The 19075-nt window shown below is 34.6% G+C and overlaps 4 protein-coding genes across 11 annotated transcripts in view; 1 reads left to right on the top strand and 3 right to left on the bottom strand.

The window, feature by feature from the left end:
- The first annotated feature begins 326 nt into the window (after positions 1 to 326).
- LOC146532914 (tubulin alpha chain-like) lies at positions 327 to 7300 on the top strand. Its single transcript, XM_085195870.1, has 8 exons — positions 327 to 802; positions 1190 to 1362; positions 1685 to 1813; positions 2708 to 2878; positions 3409 to 3549; positions 3819 to 4034; positions 6379 to 6542; positions 7092 to 7300. The coding sequence occupies exons 1-8, from the start codon at positions 619 to 621 to the stop codon at positions 7222 to 7224; spliced, it is 1311 nt and encodes a 436-aa protein (XP_085051996.1). The 5' UTR covers positions 327 to 618; the 3' UTR covers positions 7225 to 7300.
- A 1779-nt stretch (positions 7301 to 9079) lies between these two features.
- LOC146532913 (retinol dehydrogenase 13-like) lies at positions 9080 to 10671 on the bottom strand. The gene has a single exon (XM_085196739.1). The coding sequence runs from the start codon at positions 10622 to 10624 to the stop codon at positions 9641 to 9643; it is 984 nt and encodes a 327-aa protein (XP_085052865.1). The 5' UTR covers positions 10625 to 10671; the 3' UTR covers positions 9080 to 9640.
- Positions 10672 to 12584: 1913 nt separating this feature from the next.
- On the bottom strand, positions 12585 to 13677 carry LOC146532912 (retinol dehydrogenase 13-like). Its single transcript, XM_085196804.1, has one exon. It carries the CDS (start codon positions 13661 to 13663, stop codon positions 12680 to 12682), a length of 984 nt encoding a protein of 327 aa, XP_085052930.1. The 5' UTR covers positions 13664 to 13677; the 3' UTR covers positions 12585 to 12679.
- Positions 13678 to 17539: 3862 nt separating this feature from the next.
- Positions 17540 to 19075, bottom strand: part of LOC146532910 (uncharacterized protein ZK1073.1) — a 47069-nt gene continuing 45533 nt past the window's right edge. For all 8 annotated transcript variants that reach the window (XM_085195880.1, XM_085195876.1, XM_085195871.1 and 5 more), the window contains one exon: positions 17540 to 18903. The gene's annotated coding sequence lies outside the window, so the exon portion shown is untranslated. The remainder of the gene's footprint in view (positions 18904 to 19075) is intronic.

Below are 19075 nucleotides of genomic sequence, written 5' to 3'. Positions count from 1 at the left end.
TGCCGGGGCCACCTAGCGAGGAAGGAAAAACATTACTCAAATGGGAACTGAACTCACAACTATCGAGTACTGAAACACTTTTTATTACATCAAGATGGCTTCAAATTATTACGAACATAAATAAAAGTATATTAATGTATTTTTTCGGATTCTTTGTGTACATATTCTTTGTTTATGTAATTGGTTGGTTATGTTAATGTTTAATGAGCATAATTAATTAACAAAATACAATATAATTATCCATTCCTTTTAATTACACGATGTAAAACATTTTAAAATTTTAATATTAAAATATTCAACGTACGTATTAAAAAAACTTGTAAGTTTTAAAAATCTCGCAAAATTTAGTAATTACTGTTTATGGTTTATTAAACGTTATGTTAAGTTACTACATTTTTGTTCTCCACTCTCCATAACAGTCTAACAACTTAGTGGCGGAACCTGTCGCGTTTACAGCCTCATAACATTTTAAGGGAAAATTTTAAAACATGAAAAAATTATTAATACACATATCAAGAATAGAGAAAAACACGGATAAAAAACTACATTCTATAATTTTTTTCCTTTTTTTTGTAGAGGGAATGCATATCCGTCCACGTAGGGCAAGCTGGCGTGCAGATGGGCGTCGCGTGCTGGCAGCTGTACTGCCTGGAGCACGGCATTCGGCCCGACGGCACTTTACCGCAGTGCAATGCTGACCCCAACCCGACTGATTCCTGCTTCAATACGTTCTTCTTTGAGGCTAACAGAGGGAAGATGGTGCCGAGGGTTGTGATGGTTGATCTGGAGGAAACTGTTATTGGTTAGCTTGAGCATTTATTGATTTTTGATCTTACAAAATTCAAAATCAACAAATTTCAAAATCATCTTTGTAAATTTTATTATTTTTTCAATATCAATTAAACTTACTACCGCCAAATGCAGTGAACAATGTTAGTCAATTGCATTATATTACCAATAGAAACTACTTCTTTCTTATTTTTTGGATATAAACATGTATAATTCAATACGCTGGTTATAAAGGAAGAAACTAGTGATGAAACACTCCGTTCTCAATACATTTTTTTTGTTTAGGTGATAGCTAACACCTTGACTTTGCCTTTTACAACACTATATAATCCCGAACCACCTCGTATTGTCGTTATCTATGCATAGTAAAGTATTATCACAAAGTTGACCTTAAACTTAGACGAGGTCCGATCCGGGGAATACCGCCAGCTCTACCACCCGGAGCAGCTCATCACCGGCAAGGAGGACGCGGCCAACAACTACGCCAGAGGGCACAATTGTACCGGCAGGGAGGTTCTGGAGCCTGTCGTGGACAGAATTAGGAAGATTGCCGATCAATGTACAGGTTTGCAAGTAAGTGTGGTTTTGTCAACACCTTGGCAAGGCCAGCAGACAATGTATTTTAGTGTTTTACATATTTATATTAAGGAGATTTTCCTTTCACTTTGTATATTTTTATTATTTAAACATATATAGAGATATTCAATATGTTATCATTTACATTTATTTTTCAATCCGCCAGCTAATCTTAGTCTGTCTCTTCCAAACGATCTCACAGAATGATATTTGTAGTTGTGCATTTTTTTTTTTTTAAATATATAATTAGGTACTTATTGTACAACAATGAAATATATGTATTTAGTAAGTTTTGTATCAAAGAAATTATATTACAAAGGGTTTCTTCGTGTTTCACTCTTGCGGTGGCGGCACTGGTTCCGGGTTCACTTCTCTGTTGATGGAAAAATTGTCTGAAGAATACGGGAAGAAGAGCAAATTGGAATTTGCTATTTATCCTGCACCTCAGGTGAGGTTTATGTAGGAAGTTTTCCTATTATCTAGTAGTATTTTTTCAGCTTCACATGTTGGAGAAGAGCCAGAGTAAATGAATATAATTTGTCCCCTCGAGTGGGAATCGAACCAATAACCATTGCGATTTACGATAGAAAAAGCAGCTTTACACTACGTAACTATTTAAAAATTGTTCTATTAAAATTACAATTGCAAGACACCTCTTAAATAATATATATTATTCTTAGATTTCAATGAATGTTTATTTAAATATTAATTTGTAATTGAGTTCAGGGACGGATTTAGGTTAGGTTTTTCACGACCTAAGGGGAAAAAATAAGCAATATAATATACAGTACACTTTCAAATAGCTTTTTGTATAGATAATAATGTATAGTGGGTAACAGTATGTTGACTTTACGTACGACGGTTCAAGTTTAGCAATTAACCTTTTCAGAGGAGAATATATTTACACTGTATGTGTTATGTTAATTATTACATAATTTTAGACTAAATGTTTTGTTTTACAAGAAAAAATGCAATTTATTTAAGTTTTTCAGCGAATTAGAAGAATTCTTTGAGAGACAAAGTACTTATTAATATAAGGAAATCAATTAAATTTCTCTAGTACAGATTGAATTCGAAATTATTGCGTTTAGTCATATACAAATTAGCTATGTCATAACATCCTAGTTAACAAATAATACTTAAAAATGAGTAACAATATTATACTCACGGCCCCACTCGTATTGAAGTTTATTTCGTTAGTTCGTTTCGTTACAAAAAGATTAACCTCCTGACACAGTCGGTTAATAAGTATTTTATCTTTAAAAGCAGTGAGAAATGAAAAAGCTAGTGAAAAAAATATAATAAATTATAGTTTTTCAATAATATATAGTTGAAACCCCAGGTCTCTACAGCCGTCGTGGAGCCCTATAACGCGGTGCTAACTACGCACGCCACTATAGAGCATTCGGATTGCGCCTTCATGGTGGACAACGAAGCCATTTATGAGATTTGCAGGCGACGCCTTTCCATTGAGAGGCCGTCGTATGCCAACCTGAATAGGCTCATATCACAAGTAAGATTTTCAATTATTGAACCTTTTTTTAAAAAGTCGGTTAAATAATAAAAAAATAAATTGGTTATGTAAAATATATACAGTGGTAGAGAAGTTTGAACCATTTGAAGTGGTTTGGTATGGTATAAAATTTAGAATACGAGGTAAAAAAGTGGAGAAAGGTAGCTTTACTCAACGTTCTTTTACGTTCTTTTCATCACAAATCGCCTGGATTTTAAATATAATAGAAGCCAAAAAGATTCTAATCAGTACCGATGGAAGCAAACAAAAAGCTTCTCGTTTTTTCCTACATAGTAGGATTCAACAGGTACCCAGTGCTAAAATACTCCATTCCCTCACTTTTGCTCAATTTTTGAAAGTTTGTGGGCGGAGATGCCGCGCTTTACACCCACCAGAGTAGGAAAAGAAAATAATTTAAATATAGTCAATACCCCGAAGGGATATCGGGACTGCGCCACGAGTTATAATATGAACCATTATACCTACTTAAAAAATAGAAATCTCAATTAATATAAAATCTATGAAACCAGGTGGTATCCTCAATAACTGCATCACTTCGCTTCGATGGTGCTCTAAATGTCGACCTAACGGAGTTCCAGACGAACCTTGTACCCTACCCGCGCATACATTTTCCGCTAGCCGCTTATGCGCCTGTTGTTTCTGTTGATAAGGTAATAGTCTAAAAAACAGATAGTAAATATTAATGTGTAAAAAAATATTTTATAATATTTAACCTCGGACTGGTAACGAGGCAAAGCGCGCCGTAGAGTACCGCCACTCAACACGCAGTGCCTCAAGAATTGCCCGACAAGTGGGAAAAGGATCTCAGGTCTTACCACCAGGCTTCCATGTTTCCTCAACCAAATTTGGGTATAGCGTGAAATTAAAAAAAAGAATGTAACTAGGCCGTATATATTTTTAAAATTTAATCGTACACCAGGCATACCATGAAGGCATGTCAGTATCAGAAATAACTGCGGAACTGTTCGAGCCGCAAAACCAAATGGTAAAGTGTGATCCTCGCAACGGCAAGTACATGGCGTGCTGTCTCCTCTACCGCGGGGACGTTGTTCCTAAAGATGTCAACGCTGCTATTGCCTCTATGAAGGGGAAGGCTGGGATACGATTCGTGGATTGGTGCCCCACTGGGTTTAAGGTAAGTTTTTTTAAGGTAATATGGTATTGATAAACATCCGGTTAAAAGCTGCTGTAAGCTTCTAGTCAAAACAAAATAAGGGCCACTACGTATTTTTGCACTTTGGGTTAATTTATTCACATGAATGCAATCTTGAGTGGTTGATACTTATGGTACGTACATCTTAAGTGTTGACAAGTTCTATTTGAGTATACTGCGAGAAAAAAATTGTAAAAGTAGGTACATTTAGAGATTTATTAGAACCACTTGATTTTACCCTTATTTAAGTTGATAGTTAAATTCAGTCAAAGTTTGGAACTAGTCGTGTATAGTTCAAATAATGTTTAACTATCGTGTTAATTGATCTTTTGCGAACACTCTGCCACATATTCGACGAGATATGGACTTGCCAACCATAATCAGAGCTGTAACTTGAATTCAAGAAGGACATTCACAGCGTTCTGTAGCTCTACAGCTCGGCTATTCACGAAGAGCGATCCAAAATGGTTGGAATCGTTTTCAAGAGACGGGAACGGTATCCAGAAGACGAGCATCAGGCAGAATTACATCCACCACCGCGTAAGAAGACCTGTTGTTCTCTTGACTGCGCGAAGAGAGCGTTTTTTCACCGCTCACTGCTTACAAAATCGCTTGCGACAAGCCACAGGTACCCGCGTTAGTGATCAAACTATTAGGAAATGGTTGCACAAAGACCAGCAGTTCTCCAGAAGACGAATATTGCGAATTCCACTAACAAGTGCTCATCGTGCAAACTTGCCTTGGACATAAGTGACTGGAGCACAGTGTTGTTTACTGATGAGAGTAAAGTGATATTTTTTAATGATGATAGGCGCATTAGTGTTTGGAGACGTGAAGGTGAGCGATTTTCAGATGCTTGCATACGAGAAAGTGACAGATTCGGGGGTCCTAATGTGATGGTGTGGGGAGGCATCAGTCTATCGGGTACAATTGAACTAATAATCCTAAACGGAAGCACTGTAACAGCTCATCGATACATTGAAGAGGTTATCAGACCTCATGTGGTACCTTTTGCTCAGAGAATTGGTGCAAGATTCAAGCTGATGCACGACAATGCACGCGCACACACCGCTCGAGGCTGATATTGAGGTGTTACCTTAGTCTGCCAACAGTCCAGACCTCAACCCGATAGAATACATGTGGGATCTACTCAAACGAAGCGTTCGAAGTACAGACCGGCTCGTACATAACGAGCCACAGCTTATTGAAGTGCTGAAATCAAGCTGGGAGCAAATTCCTCAAGAAACTGTACGAAACCTGAACCTTGAAAGTGTTCTTTACAGGCCTCAGGATTGTGTACAAAAATGAGGAGGACACACACGATACTGAAGACAACAAAAAAAAAAGCTTTAGAAATGCTAAAAGTTGTTGAAAGCTTTACGGGCGGGAGTGAATTTTTTGTCAAAATTGCATAGTTAATTGAAAAAATTCTAAGTTAATTTTATTGGATCGAGTTTAACTAAATTTTAAGTTAATTACATTAGAAAATGGTAAAGCTAATGAACTTCATCATTTTCTAATACCTAAGTCCCAGTAACACATAAATATACTTGAAAATTGCAGTGACCCTTATTTTGTTTTGAGTAGTATAGGTATTTACAGTGTAAGCCAAACTAAAAAATATATGTGAGTACAATTTCATTTCACATGCTACAATAGGTACAATTTTAAATTCCACCCCAAATTACCTCAATAGTGGTGAAAAATTATACTTATATTTCTTCATTGTTCGTTAACTTGGTACTTCACCCATTAGGTAATGTCTCTTACTGGTAAAAACTATAGATTAAAAGTTACATAACGGATTTTATATAACATACAAGCTGTATGCTGTATTAAACGGACAAATAACGTAATAGATTTTTATTTAGTATAATATTTTCCGTTGAGGCTATTAGTAGCGCAGCGGCACAAGCGTGTGACTGTAAACGCGACAGGTTGTGGGTTCGATTCTCACTCGAGAAAATAAATTATTTAACATTTTTATTTCTTTGCTCTGGTATCAAGGCAAAGCGATTTGAGTTGAGTTCCGCAATTGAATCGCTCAACACGCAATGCCTACAGAAATCGGCGGAAAATTGGGAACGGAGTGCCTTAATCCCAAGTTCCTTCTGGCCTACCCTGCTGTGTGTGGGATACAGCGTGAAGCTAAATAAACATTTTCTTTTATTGAATGACGGAATTATGCCTCCTTCGGAGAGTTTAGGGAATAAATCATTGTTATAATTGTTATAAGTCTATACAGATACATTTTCCTTTTTCGTTTAACTTCCATGTACAGACAACGATCTGTTACATTTTTATTATATCAAAACACATACCACAGGTGGGTATAAACTACCAGCCGCCCTCGGTGGTGGCGGGCGGGGACCTGGCGCAAGTGAAGCGCGCGGCCTCCATGTTGAGCAACACGACCGCGATAGCGGAGGCGTGGGCCAAGCTGGATCACAAATTTGACTTGATGTACTCTAAACGGGCGTTTGTCCATTGGTTAGTGGGGTTTTGATATTTTGAGGTCTTATTAGAGATTTTTGGTGAGAGACAGGACTTTCCACCAGATACCAACGAATTCGCTACCTTAAATTCAATTCTAGCCATTTAGTGGCTCTGGCCTTTAGAGATATCATAAAAATATTTCTGATATTTTTCTTTCTTCTATTTGTCTAGTAGGGGTAATATTGAGACTTGCGAATTTATATGAAACTAGCGGCCCGCACGCGGTTTCACCCGCGTCAACTGTTATTATTAATTTCTGTCTCCATGACTACGTCCTAGTGACGTCTATGCAAAATTTGAGACTCCTAGCATTTATAGTAACGAAGTTTCATACAAACTTTCAACCCCAAAAACAACCCCTTAGAAGTCGAATATTGCAAATTCCCGTCTTAGCGAGCACCTATGTCCTATAAGTAACTCCTATGCAAAATTTGAGATTCCTAGCACATGTAGTCTCTGAGATTTCGTGTTGAGTGAGTGACCTTTCGATTTTATATATATAGATAGATAGCTGCTTAAATAATAAGACACTGTAATAAACAGGTACGTAGGAGAAGGCATGGAAGAAGGCGAGTTCAATGAGGCGCGGGAGGACCTCGCGGCGTTGGAGCGCGACTACGACGAGGTCGCGATGGACACGTCAGACTTACCCACAGATTGTACCGATGAATTATAATATTACATACACATTATATACCAACTTGGATATCTTGGGTTTAAGATCCCGTTTTTAATAACTTTCTTGAAACTGGTGTTTGTAATAACAAATAATGTTTATAGGTCATTTATATTATTTGCATATTGTTTTTAAATTGTATCGTCTCTAAGTATTTGGATGTAAGTGGACGCTACAAAACCGCGGCGACGTTTTTAATCGTTTATTATGGCAGAAATGCGAAATTGGAAAAAGGTTTGGAAAATGTCCACTGAAGTCAATTACTTAAGACCGTGAAGTACAATAGATTTGTAAATTTTTCTGATGCAGCTGCTTCAAATCCATTTCTTTGAATTTCGGTTTCATGAAGTTTGTTTTTGTATGTGTATTTGTAAGTGTAATTGTTTTGTGCTGTTGTCGTGTTTTTTGATAAACTGTGTTTTTGTTATTTTGTATTAAATTTTTTTTTTTCACTCTGATTTTTTATTTGTCAATTGGAATTGGTATTTTTTTAAATACCGAAGTTGGTGAAAATGTTGCATACTGATAATGAAACGGTTTTATTTTTCATAAGAAAAAACTAAAAAGCTTGTACGACATTGCTTCCTCATACACGATAGTCTTGGTTTCACGGTGCGGTATTTTATATCACTCGCCGAAAGTTGTCCTTTGGAGTTAAAGTTAGAAGTTGTCCTGCCTATTCTGCTATCAGGAAAATAGTGTGAAGCTAAAAAAACTAATTATTTACTTTGCCCACTCCTTATAAGGTGGTATTTTTATAAAGACTTAAAGATAAAATGTTAAACTTGAGATATTTTTGTATAGTTAATCATGAAAGAAAAGGTTAACAGCATTCCACTTTGCCATTGACATAAATACCGTATGTTGTTAAAAAATGTTGTTAAATCACAAGGGCCTTATACGCCAGCTTATATAATTTATACATACATAGCCTTATAATGTTAGAAACTCCTATGTTACTCGTAGTTTTGCGAATGAAAAAAATCTATATTCCACTAATATTATAAATGTTAAGATAGGTGAAGATGGCTATTTGTTCCACTTTCGCGTGAAAAACTACTGAACCGATTTACATGAAACTATAGCAATATGCTTAGTTGATATATCAGCAAAACATAAGTTACAGCCGCAAGAGGGTCGGTCGGGTCAATATTGTCAATAGAGTTAAGTTAAGAAATGGTGTTTCTTACTTTTATTATTGTAATCCACGACACTCAATTATTTATAAGTATTTTACCACTTGAGGCGCAGTGGCACAAGCGTACACTGTAATCGTGGTTGTGGGTTCGCTTCCCACTCGGGAATGAAACATTTTATATTTTCACAGCGTTGAGTTTCAAGAATTCGACGGAAAGTGGAGAACGGAAGTATTTGAATGGGGTACGGAATTTCTTACGGAATGGCTCCTAGGTTTCCTCTGCCCACCCTGCTACATACTGTATATAGCGTAAAGATTAAAGAAACAACGTGCGGCTTAAATAATTGAAGTTAATTCGATTTCAAGTTTCAAGGTTCCGTTCAGTTTGTTTTTATTATTAAAAAAATCTGACCTTATAATAGCTTGTATCTACATGTTATTGATTAAATCATTTCCTCGTTGTGTAGGAAAAATAAAGGGTTATTTTTATCGTCTTAAATTATTTTTAACCAGTAGTTATAATTAATTCAATTAAAGGTTGACGCGTATAAAATATGCGTTGCCTTAAACATGCGGATGTCACTTTTTTATTATTTTTATATATCCCGCACACAGCAAGGTAGGCAGAGGAAACCTACTGCTAAGACACTTCGTTCCCCATTGTACGCTGTATTCTAGAGTAATTGCATGTTGCGTGGCGGAACTCAACGCCACGCTTTGCCTCTGCTGCTTGAAATGAAAATATAAATTTAAATAAATATTTAATTTTCCCGAGTGGGGATCGAACTCACAACCAGTCACATATTTTTTTGTGTAATATGGAAATTCTGTGCATTGTTATTTTATTTAGTTAGTGAGAAAAAAATAACTGTCATTATTAAACTATTCCGCATTTTTTAAATTTAAATAATGAAATGGACGGCGAGATTTTTGGTAACATCACTGGGATAGGAAAATTTCAAATCATTATAATTTAAATCAATCATTATATTTTTACTTCTACGTTTTGTATACATTTAATTTGGGAACAATAGGTTAATTTTATTAGCACTGTCCAATTTTAATACCAACCAAAACACTAGATCATATATTTTAACAATTTTCAAGAGTTTTTGTTATACATATAAAACAATGAAATTTACACGAACTCTCGAAGCTCAGATCGACTTAAACCTTCATCACTTCAATTACATATTTAATTTCTGGCCTCACATAGAATATACAGGAGAAATTAACATATCCATATTATATAATATATAAACATTATTAAGTTAACACTTATTTCAAACACTGTTCAATTTCTTCATCGCTCAATTTCAGAAGTCTCATAGATTCGTCCCACAGTCGTTTAGCTGTAACGTCATCGTATGCAGATTGCTTGGCGCTACTTAACTCACAGTTTTTGAAGAAACCACCACTTATGTTACCTGCGTTTTTGTCCAATGCTACATGTAAAGCAGTTTGGGCACCTTCTAAAGGCGTTTTGAAAATTATATATGCAAGACTACTAATAATGTATCCGAATATCGATCCAGTACAGTAGAATATAGCAGTGCCAACCGCCCCCGGGTCTACAGAGTTCACGACTACGTTGGCACCTTTCAATTTCTTCGTTATCTCGTGAGAAAATAACACTAAGCACACTTTACTATTCGCGTAGAACTGTAGCGGATAATAATGTTTAATATCGTTCAATTTTTCAAAGTTAACTGTGCCGAAGTAGTGGAAACAGGACGATGTGTTGATGACCCTGGCAGGATCTGACGCAGTACCGGTCTTCTTCAGAAGTGGCATCAGGAGCAAAGTGAGCAAGACATGCCCGAAATAGTTAACCTGCATGATAAAGCTCATCCCATCATCTGTGATAAACTCCGTGACGGCACCAACGCCGGCGTTGTTTGCCAATATATCCAACCTGTCCTCGTTTTTCAGTATATCCGTTGCGAATTTTCGTACGGAATCTATCGACGATAAGTCCAATAGCTTGAAAATTACTTTTTCACTTTCGGTTTTTTGTTTTATAATTTGTAAGGCGTCATCCCCTTCGTTAGTAAATGGACATGCGATTATGACTCGAGCTCCCCGGTCTGCGAGATCCGTGGCTATCTGCAGCCCCATGCCGGTGGTACCACCAGTAACTATAACGGTCCTGCCATCTAATCGTTTCTTAGATTTGCACATAGCGTTCGTAGACTTTTGATATAAGGCTAGTATTAAAATAATTATAAGTACAGCGACCACTATAAACTCTATCGCTCCCATAGTGGTGTTTTTGCTTCGACGTTTTCAAGTAAAATGTCGTGTGCTCGTAAGCGTCGCACAATATAAAGTAAATTAACTGGAATATTCAATCTTTTAAAATTGTGCAATAATGAAAAAAAAGTGCAAATTTTTATATTAGCATAATGTAATCTATTGTACGGTAGTAGTTATAGGTAGCTGTTATAATTGTATTCATTGAAACTAGTGGAAATGTATTTTCAACATAATATATCGATATATTATATCGATCCACTATAAACTAGTTATAATTAATTCAACTAGAGATTGATGCGTATAAAAATATGCGTTGCCATAACAATGTGGATGTCACTTTTTTATCATTTTTATATATCCCGCACACAGCAATGTAGGCAGAGGAAACCTACTGCTAAGACACTTCGTTCCCCATTTTCCCATGTAGTCTGGAGTTTTTGCGTGTTGCGTGGCGGAACTCAACGCCACGCTTTGCCTCGATACCAGAACAAAGAAATGAAAATATAAACTTAAATAAATATTTAATCTTCTCGAGTGGGGATCGAACCCACAACCAGTCGCATTTACAGTCACATACTTGGGCCCTGCGCCTCGACTGGCCTCATTATGTCAGAATGGGAAAATTTAAATAATTTTAATATAATAAATTCTCCGATTGATCCACGATCATATCCTTTACAGTCATAGGCTGCCACTGTGCTAAGACGGCTTAAAGTATTTTATATTTAATACTAACGACCCTCTTGCGGCTTCGCCCGCTTTTACTACTGGATTATTCATATAATGTATGTTTGCAAAGCACTTAAGATAATGTGAAAATTAATTAAACCCTAATGCAACCCGCATTTTCGTAGTTTCAATAAGGATTTTCCAATTGTTTTACACAGCAAGGTTTTTTTAGTAGGTACCGTAATTTTAAATCTGTGCTTCTAATCTTTTCAAGTACTTATTAAAATATATTTAAATAACTATTTTTAAACGGAAGAAATTATAAACAAAAACCTACCTACTAATAAGTACTACAAAAAATGTGAAACCAAATATATCGCGCTGAAATAATACATTCAACTCCAATTATCCAATAGGTGCAAACGAATCTAAACGTCGTTGCCATAGAGGCAGGCGGGTTTTTTTTTCGAGCTTGTGGTTAATGCTGAAGAGGATATTCTGTCCCTGATGATAAGCAAGCACGACGTGGCTGCCTGTGAGGAAAATTAAATAGAATGCATGGGCCGGGAATCGAAACCGGGCCGCCCGCGTGGCAGGCGAGCATTCTACCACTGAACCACCGATGCGTGTAAGGCAGGCGGGCGCGGCGGACGCATGGCGAGTGGCGAGCCGTTTCGCAGCAAGGATTTTTTGATATTGTAACAACTTCTAAAGTACTTATTGAAATGAAAAACAGCAAAAGACAGTTTTGATCTACATTAAATGGCCAACGTAACTAATATACTTATTTATATGCTGAGAGTAAGGGATAAGTGAAACTTGAGTACTTGAGTACTTGAGTACTCATTAAGAGGAACAATACTCCAGTACATTTTTTTCATGTAGTACTTACCATTAAAGAGCGCATGCGCGAAAGTGTCTCAACGGGTAATTTACATAAAAATGTACAAATAATAAACAAATATAAACCTTCAAAATTTAAAAAATGCACAAATATAAACCTTCCTTGAAAAATACTCGACCTAATGGTGAAAACCGCATCAAAATCCGTTGGGTGGCTTAGAAGAAGAAGAGTTAGAAAGCCCAGACAGACACGAAAAGCGACTTTGTTTTATAAGATATAGGATAGGATAGGATACGGGGTCGTGGGCGGCGGTGATCATCATCAGGTGACCCGAACGCTTTTTCCATAAAAAAAATATGTTTTTTAACAATTTTCCAGAGTTTTTGTCATACACAGAAATCTATTAAAATTACACGAACTCTCGAAGCTCAGATCGACTTAAACCTACATCTCTTCTATTTCATATTTAATTTCTGACCTCACATTGAATTATACAGGAGAAATTAACATATCCATGTTATATAATAAAGTAAACGTTAAGTTAACACTTATTTCAAACATTGTTCAATTTCTTCGTCACTCAATTTCAGAAGTCTCATAGATTCGTCCCACAATCGTTTCGCTGTAACGTCATCGTATGCAGATTGCTTGGCGCTACTTAACTCACAGTTTTTGAAGAAACCACCACTTATGTTACCTGCCTTTTTGTCCAATGCTACATGTAAAGCAGTTTGGGCACCTTCCAAAGGCGTTTTGAAAATGATGTACGCAAGACAACTAATAATGTATCCGAATATCGATCCAGTACAGTAGAATATAGCAGTGCCAACCGCCCCCGGGTCTACAGAGTTCACGACTACGTTGGCACCTTTCAATTTCTTCGTTATCTCGTGAGAAAATAACACTAAGCACACTTTACTATTCGCGTAGAACTGTAGCGGATAATAATGTTTAATATCGTTCAATTTTTCAAAGTTAACTGTGCCGAAGTAGTGGAAACAGGACGATATGTTGATGACCCTGGCAGGATCTGACGCAGTACCGGTCTTCTTCAGAAGTGGCATCAGGAGCAAAGTGAGCAAGACATGCCCGAAATAGTTAACCTGCATGATAAAGCTCATCCCATCATCTGTGATAAACTCCGTGACGGCACCAACGCCGGCGTTGTTTGCCAATATATCCAACCTGTCCTCCTTTTTCAGTATATCCGTTGCGAATTTTCGTACGGAATCTATCGACGATAAGTCCAATAACTTGAAAATTACTTTTTCACTTTCAGTTTTTTGTTTTATAATCTGTAAGGCGTCATCCCCTTCGTTGGTAAATGGACACGCGATTATGACACGAGCTCCCCGGTCTGCGAGATCCGTGGCTATCTGCAGCCCCATGCCGGTGGTACCACCAGTAATTATAACAGTCCTGCCATCTAATCGTTTCTTAGATTTGCACATGGCATTCGTAGACTTTTGATATAAGGCTACTATCAAAGTAATTATAAGTACAGCGACCACTATGAACTCGATCGCTCCCATAGCGGTGATTTTGCTTCGACGTTTTCAAGTAAAATGTTGCGTGCTCGCACGCGTCGCACAATATAAAGTAAATTAACTGGAACATTCAATCTTTTATAATATATTATATCGTGGACATCGTTTAATGACACTAGCATTGAAATAAGTGCAAATTTTTATATTAACATAATGTATGGTATGGTAATAGGTATCTGTTATAATTATATTACTTGTATTAATTAAATAAAGAAATAATATTAATAATATAATAAGCGACTTCACTTTCCGCCCATTTTTCAAGTTATTGCGTAATGAGTGCCGGAACTTAACGTCGCTTTTTGTCTACCAGAGGGAGGATATCAAAATAAATCAAATAATAATCAGTTTTTTGTACCTTTCGTAAGGGGAGACACTTAAAAAGCATGAAGACTCTTTGGATTGCATATACGAAGATGTTGATGGCAATGTACGATGCGAAAGAAATACACAAAAAATTGTCACAGTGGACTGTCGTCAACCTCTTCATACATATCCCACGGGGAGTCCTCATGCCTCTTGTGTGACCTTCCTCCAGTATCTTTAATACTGTGTTTTCGAAGGTCAAAAGACATTTTTTTAGCCATTCTTTCATGACTCATTCTTTCGACGTGCCCCAACCAGTAGAGCACGTTCTACTTCATTCTCACCGTGACGTTCTCATGACGATGGCAGGCTGCCATTCTGAATATCTCTTCATTGCGGATTCATTCAGCTAAACTAAAAATTAGAAAAAGGAGAGCTCTTTGACTTTCCTAACTAATCCTTAAAACCCAGACGATATTCAAAAAAAATATATTTCTGTTAAATGTATGTCATCAAAGAGAAATACAGCAATTTTCTTTACACATTTAATAAGGTAACAATGACATTCTTTAACCTTTAGGTAATTACCTAATGTAAATTGATAATTATTGTATTTATAATTATTATTAAAAGCTTTTATTTAACTTGCAATGTATGTATGTGGGTTCGGGTGAAATCTTTGAGCTCAATTTTGAAGTAGATATCTTCAACCAATTGAGCTGAAATTTTGTATACACGTTTACTTTGGATGACAATGCACGATAAAATTTATGACGTTATTCTAAATCTAATATGGCGGACCATACAGGATAGCGAAATAGTTATTTTTAATGTACTTCCACAATATGGGTATCAAATGAAAGAGCTCGTTGAGAGCAACTCGAAAAATAATGTGATTTCACTCTAAATCCAATAATGAGGATATTGAAGATAGCCGAGTATCTATTTAGTCTACTTCCACAATATAGATATTATATGAAATGGGTCGTTGACCGTAACTCGAAAAATAATGTGATGTTATTCTAAATCCAATATGGCGAACCATCTAAGATGGCGGAATAGTTATTATTTATGCACTTCTGCAATATGGGTATCAAATGAAAGGGCTTGCCGAGAATAATTAGAAAAATAATGTGACATCTAGTGTGAGAAACCTAGCCAGTTGTAACTAAAAAGTAAAAAATAAATTAAAAGTAAAAAATCATTTTTAGAAAAAGCTTTTATTTAAACGCTTTAAAAAGGAGAAAATAAAATTTGTCTTTAAAATTTTAACTATCAACTCATAACCTCATTGTACACAATTTATATGATCATAAAAGCTTGTCGCGTTAATCAATATTTAATTAAATTGAAACTTTAAAAATTTAAACTTAGCAGATTTTACATAATTAAATTAGTACTAGTTTATTTACACAAGTAAATCGCGCGACAAGCTTTTATGATCATATAAATTGTGTACAATGAGGTTATGAGTTGATAGTTAAAATTTAAAAGACAAATTTTATTTTCTCCTTTTTAAAGCGTTTAATTTTTTTTTTTTTAAATGATATTTTGCTTTTAATTATTTTTTTTATTATTAAAAAAAAATGGCAGTTGCAAAGTGCAGTCAGTAAGGAATGTCATCATTGAATACAATACATATTACAAATTATACATTTTGTGAAAAAGTAAATAAATTAAAATAAATAAGGGAAATGTATGAATGTATGATAATACTAGTCATCGCTTGCAACTTCGTTTGCGTAGAGTTTAATACGTATTAAATATATTCACTACACTACCCCCCTATCTAAAGCTTCCAATTCTGCAGCCTGTATTCAATCTCTGTACAAGCGGGACTAGAAATTTTATACTAAATCATAAATCAATATGAAGTTATGTTAATTAATTCTTTTCAAGTCAAAAACATTCGTGGACTCGTGCACAACAACTTTGCTAAAGTTAAACTAAAGCAACAACCGTGCACAATAAATTTGCAATTTATTTTTTCTATTTATAATAATTATTGTATTCCATTTTTTAAGTAAATGTAGAAATATGATTTGTTTCAGGAAATCAAGTTGTAAATCTAAGTATATGAATTTTTTTTATTTATTATTTTATTTTCCAAGCCAATAAAAAGTTACATTAAGACATTCAACCAGAGGAGAATAAAAAGTTATAAACGGCATTTTTTTTACAAGAAAATCGCTTGAATGTCGAGAACTTGAACCTTGGATATCTCACTAGGATTCCCTGTGAGATAGGTAGAGAGAGAGAGATATATCCAATGATTGCTTGACGGATCTTATTATTGAATTTGAGTTAGAACAAAGAGCTTTAAATGACGGACGGACCGACAACAAATCAGGAGATTGTAAGTTTGAATTCCACTCGAGATGTTTATTTTTTTATGTATAAAAAAATCAGCTTCACGCTGTATCTCACATACAGCAGGGTAGGCAGAGGGAACCTCTTGTTAAGACACTCCGTTCCCCACTCTCCGCCGAACTCTGGAGGCATTGCATGTTGAGTGGTGAAACTCAACGCCGTGCTTTGCCTTGATACCAGAGCGAAGAAATGAAAATATAAATTTACATAAATATTCAATTTTCTCGAGTTGGGATCGAACAAACAAACAGTCGATTTTGCAGAACACTTGGTGTTCCTGCGCCGCGACTGGCCTCAATTTATATATATAAAAAATATATTTATTTCGTGCCTTTTAACCTTACAATAATATAATGGAAACAGATATTTGTTTATAGGTACATATGTAGGTATGTATAAGCATAAATAACGTTAAACGACTAGCTGCTTACCTTCAACTTGGTAAACATATTAAGAAAATCATAATAATTTTTTTTTAAAGGCCTTGTATGTAAATTTTGTTTATGAGTTATTGATTCCCTTTGCCCTTCACGTCTTTTCCTGTATAGCAGTGAAAGTAGAGGGACTCCCTTTTCCACTTTCCGCTCAATTACCAAGACACCGTGTGTTGAGTGGCAGAACTCAACGCCCACTTTGTGTTGCGGAGTGCAGAGTGGGGAAATAAAAAAAAATTAAATATACCCTCCTCCTCCTCTATGGGGATTGACCCCACAATGACAACATGCAAGACTGAGCCACAGTTTGTTTATGTAGTAAATAATAGTTTATAATAAATACTTTAGCCTGAATTTTATTTGCGCATTTATTACACATTTATTGCCAAAGCTAAAGTTTCCTGAAATACTGAGTTTATATTCTAGGTCCAAATCCTGAAAAGTATTTTAATTATTTTTTTTATATTTTTAGATTTTTTTTCATAAATAGTTGGAATATGTTCCAACTTGTCCACTTTTTTACAATATTCATATTTTTTTGCTTTTAATATTTAAATAATGTTTATTTTGACATGCTGATAATGTTTTTTGACTTTTTGTTTGTTAATGTTTTTTGTAAGAATGTTGCTTATATTTTTTAATTAGGTACTTAAGAGTCGTGGATTAGACTCTTGCTGAAATACAATCTAAAATACGTAACTATTATATCTTTTGTAGGGAACGGGAACGGGAAAAAAAATATAAAACAAAATATAATAAAATCATATATTGCACAGGGAATTAATTATACATTAAAATATTACTTAAATATATTGAAATCTATTCAAAAATAATAACTTATTTCATATTCAATGGTCTAGCCATCAAAATATTTATATTTAAATATATGTATACTAATAATGAACTATTATTTTATTTTACCAAGAACATACATCATTTTTTATTTAGCTTTAATCAGAAATTAATAAATAGGTACATAGATAGCATTTTTCATATTCATTCTCCCCAAGTGAGAATCGAACAACGACCAACTTCCGTCGCGTTACAGTCACCCGCTTATGACCCTGCGCCAGGACGACCTCAATAACTTAATATGTACTAAAAATAATATAAAATATAGTATAGAAAATATTACAAATAAATATAGACAGACATACATTATACCTACAGTATACATATTACATGATTTAGATCGTTTAAAAATTATAATTAGCTTAATTTAATCATCAGTATTCTTCATACTTCATATAGTATTTTTCATGAAACAGTGTTTTTTTTACATTTCTCAAAAACAAAAACTAATAATTGCTAAATTTATATACGATACAATTTTGTATCGTTAAATAACAATCAGTAATTTTTAATGAAAAAAATAATTACTTATTACATAATCTTCCATTGGAGCGTTCATTAATAACTAACTAGCGAGGAAATCATTAAAACTTTCCGCTTATTGCAATTCGAATTTTAGAATGATTTTATCGTTCTAGAGATATCAAGTAAAGGATTTTTTTTTAATTTTTAGGCTTAATTTTAAAATTTTATTGGACACAATTTTGGGGTGGGCCACAAACGATTCTGAAGTGGACACGGACTACCCCCAATCCCAATTCCTATGCCCATGGCCATAATATGTTTAATTATAAATATATAATCGTTTACGTAGAGGTTTACATAAAAAAAAAAACATTTTTAATTTATTATTAAAAAAATTATTACTGTTTGAAGAAAACCTCTTGTTTTGGTTAATGCTCTCCAAACTTTACTATTGTCTTATGTATTATGTATAATATACTTAGTAAAGAAGTATAAATATATCGTTTAATATTTAAGTATATGAAATAATATAAAACAAATTCATTTAATTAATATAATTATTATGTTAATTTTTTTTTTCTTATTTTTAGACTTTCGAAACCCACACTATCATTCAAATTTACATAAGCATAAATATAATATAGGTAGTATATAGGTACATTAAAATCGATAATTACTTATATTACAGAATTGAAGAATTCATATTATAGCTAACATCTTTATTGAGAAACTTAATATATATAATATTCATAAATTAATTATACATCTAATACATATGGATCTTGTTGTATTTTGTACCTATAACAATATAAATATTAAACTTTTAGTAAGTAGTTTGTTACTGATTTTTTTTCACGCTGTAACCCCTATATAGTAGGATAGGTAGAGGGAGCGCCGTATTTCTCAACATTTGTGTTGAGTGGCGGAACTTAACGCTGCACATTGTTTTTCATATTAAATCATCAAAATC

The sequence above is a fragment of the Heliconius melpomene genome, chromosome 13 (genome assembly GCF_056956725.1).
Source record: "Heliconius melpomene rosina isolate 202511_hmr_F chromosome 13, ASM5695672v1, whole genome shotgun sequence".
Classification (NCBI taxonomy): domain Eukaryota; kingdom Metazoa; phylum Arthropoda; class Insecta; order Lepidoptera; family Nymphalidae; genus Heliconius; species Heliconius melpomene.
Note: the sequence above shows the minus strand (reverse complement) of the source record. Positions and strands in the feature narration are given on the sequence as shown.

Excerpts from the sequence above, each read along its gene's own strand:
- LOC146532914 (XM_085195870.1), top strand. The coding sequence starts at position 619 with ATGGGCGTCGCGTGCTGGCAGCTGTACTGCCTGGAGCACGGCATTCGG. Across the intron at positions 1,363-1,684 it reads ATCAATGTACAGGTTTGCAA|GGTTTCTTCGTGTTTCACTC; the intron begins GTAAGTGTGGTT and ends TATATTACAAAG. Across the intron at positions 4,035-6,378 it reads GGTGCCCCACTGGGTTTAAG|GTGGGTATAAACTACCAGCC; the intron begins GTAAGTTTTTTT and ends CACATACCACAG.
- LOC146532913 (XM_085196739.1), bottom strand. The coding sequence starts at position 10,624 with ATGGGAGCGATAGAGTTTATAGTGGTCGCTGTACTTATAATTATTTTA.
- LOC146532912 (XM_085196804.1), bottom strand. The coding sequence starts at position 13,663 with ATGGGAGCGATCGAGTTCATAGTGGTCGCTGTACTTATAATTACTTTG.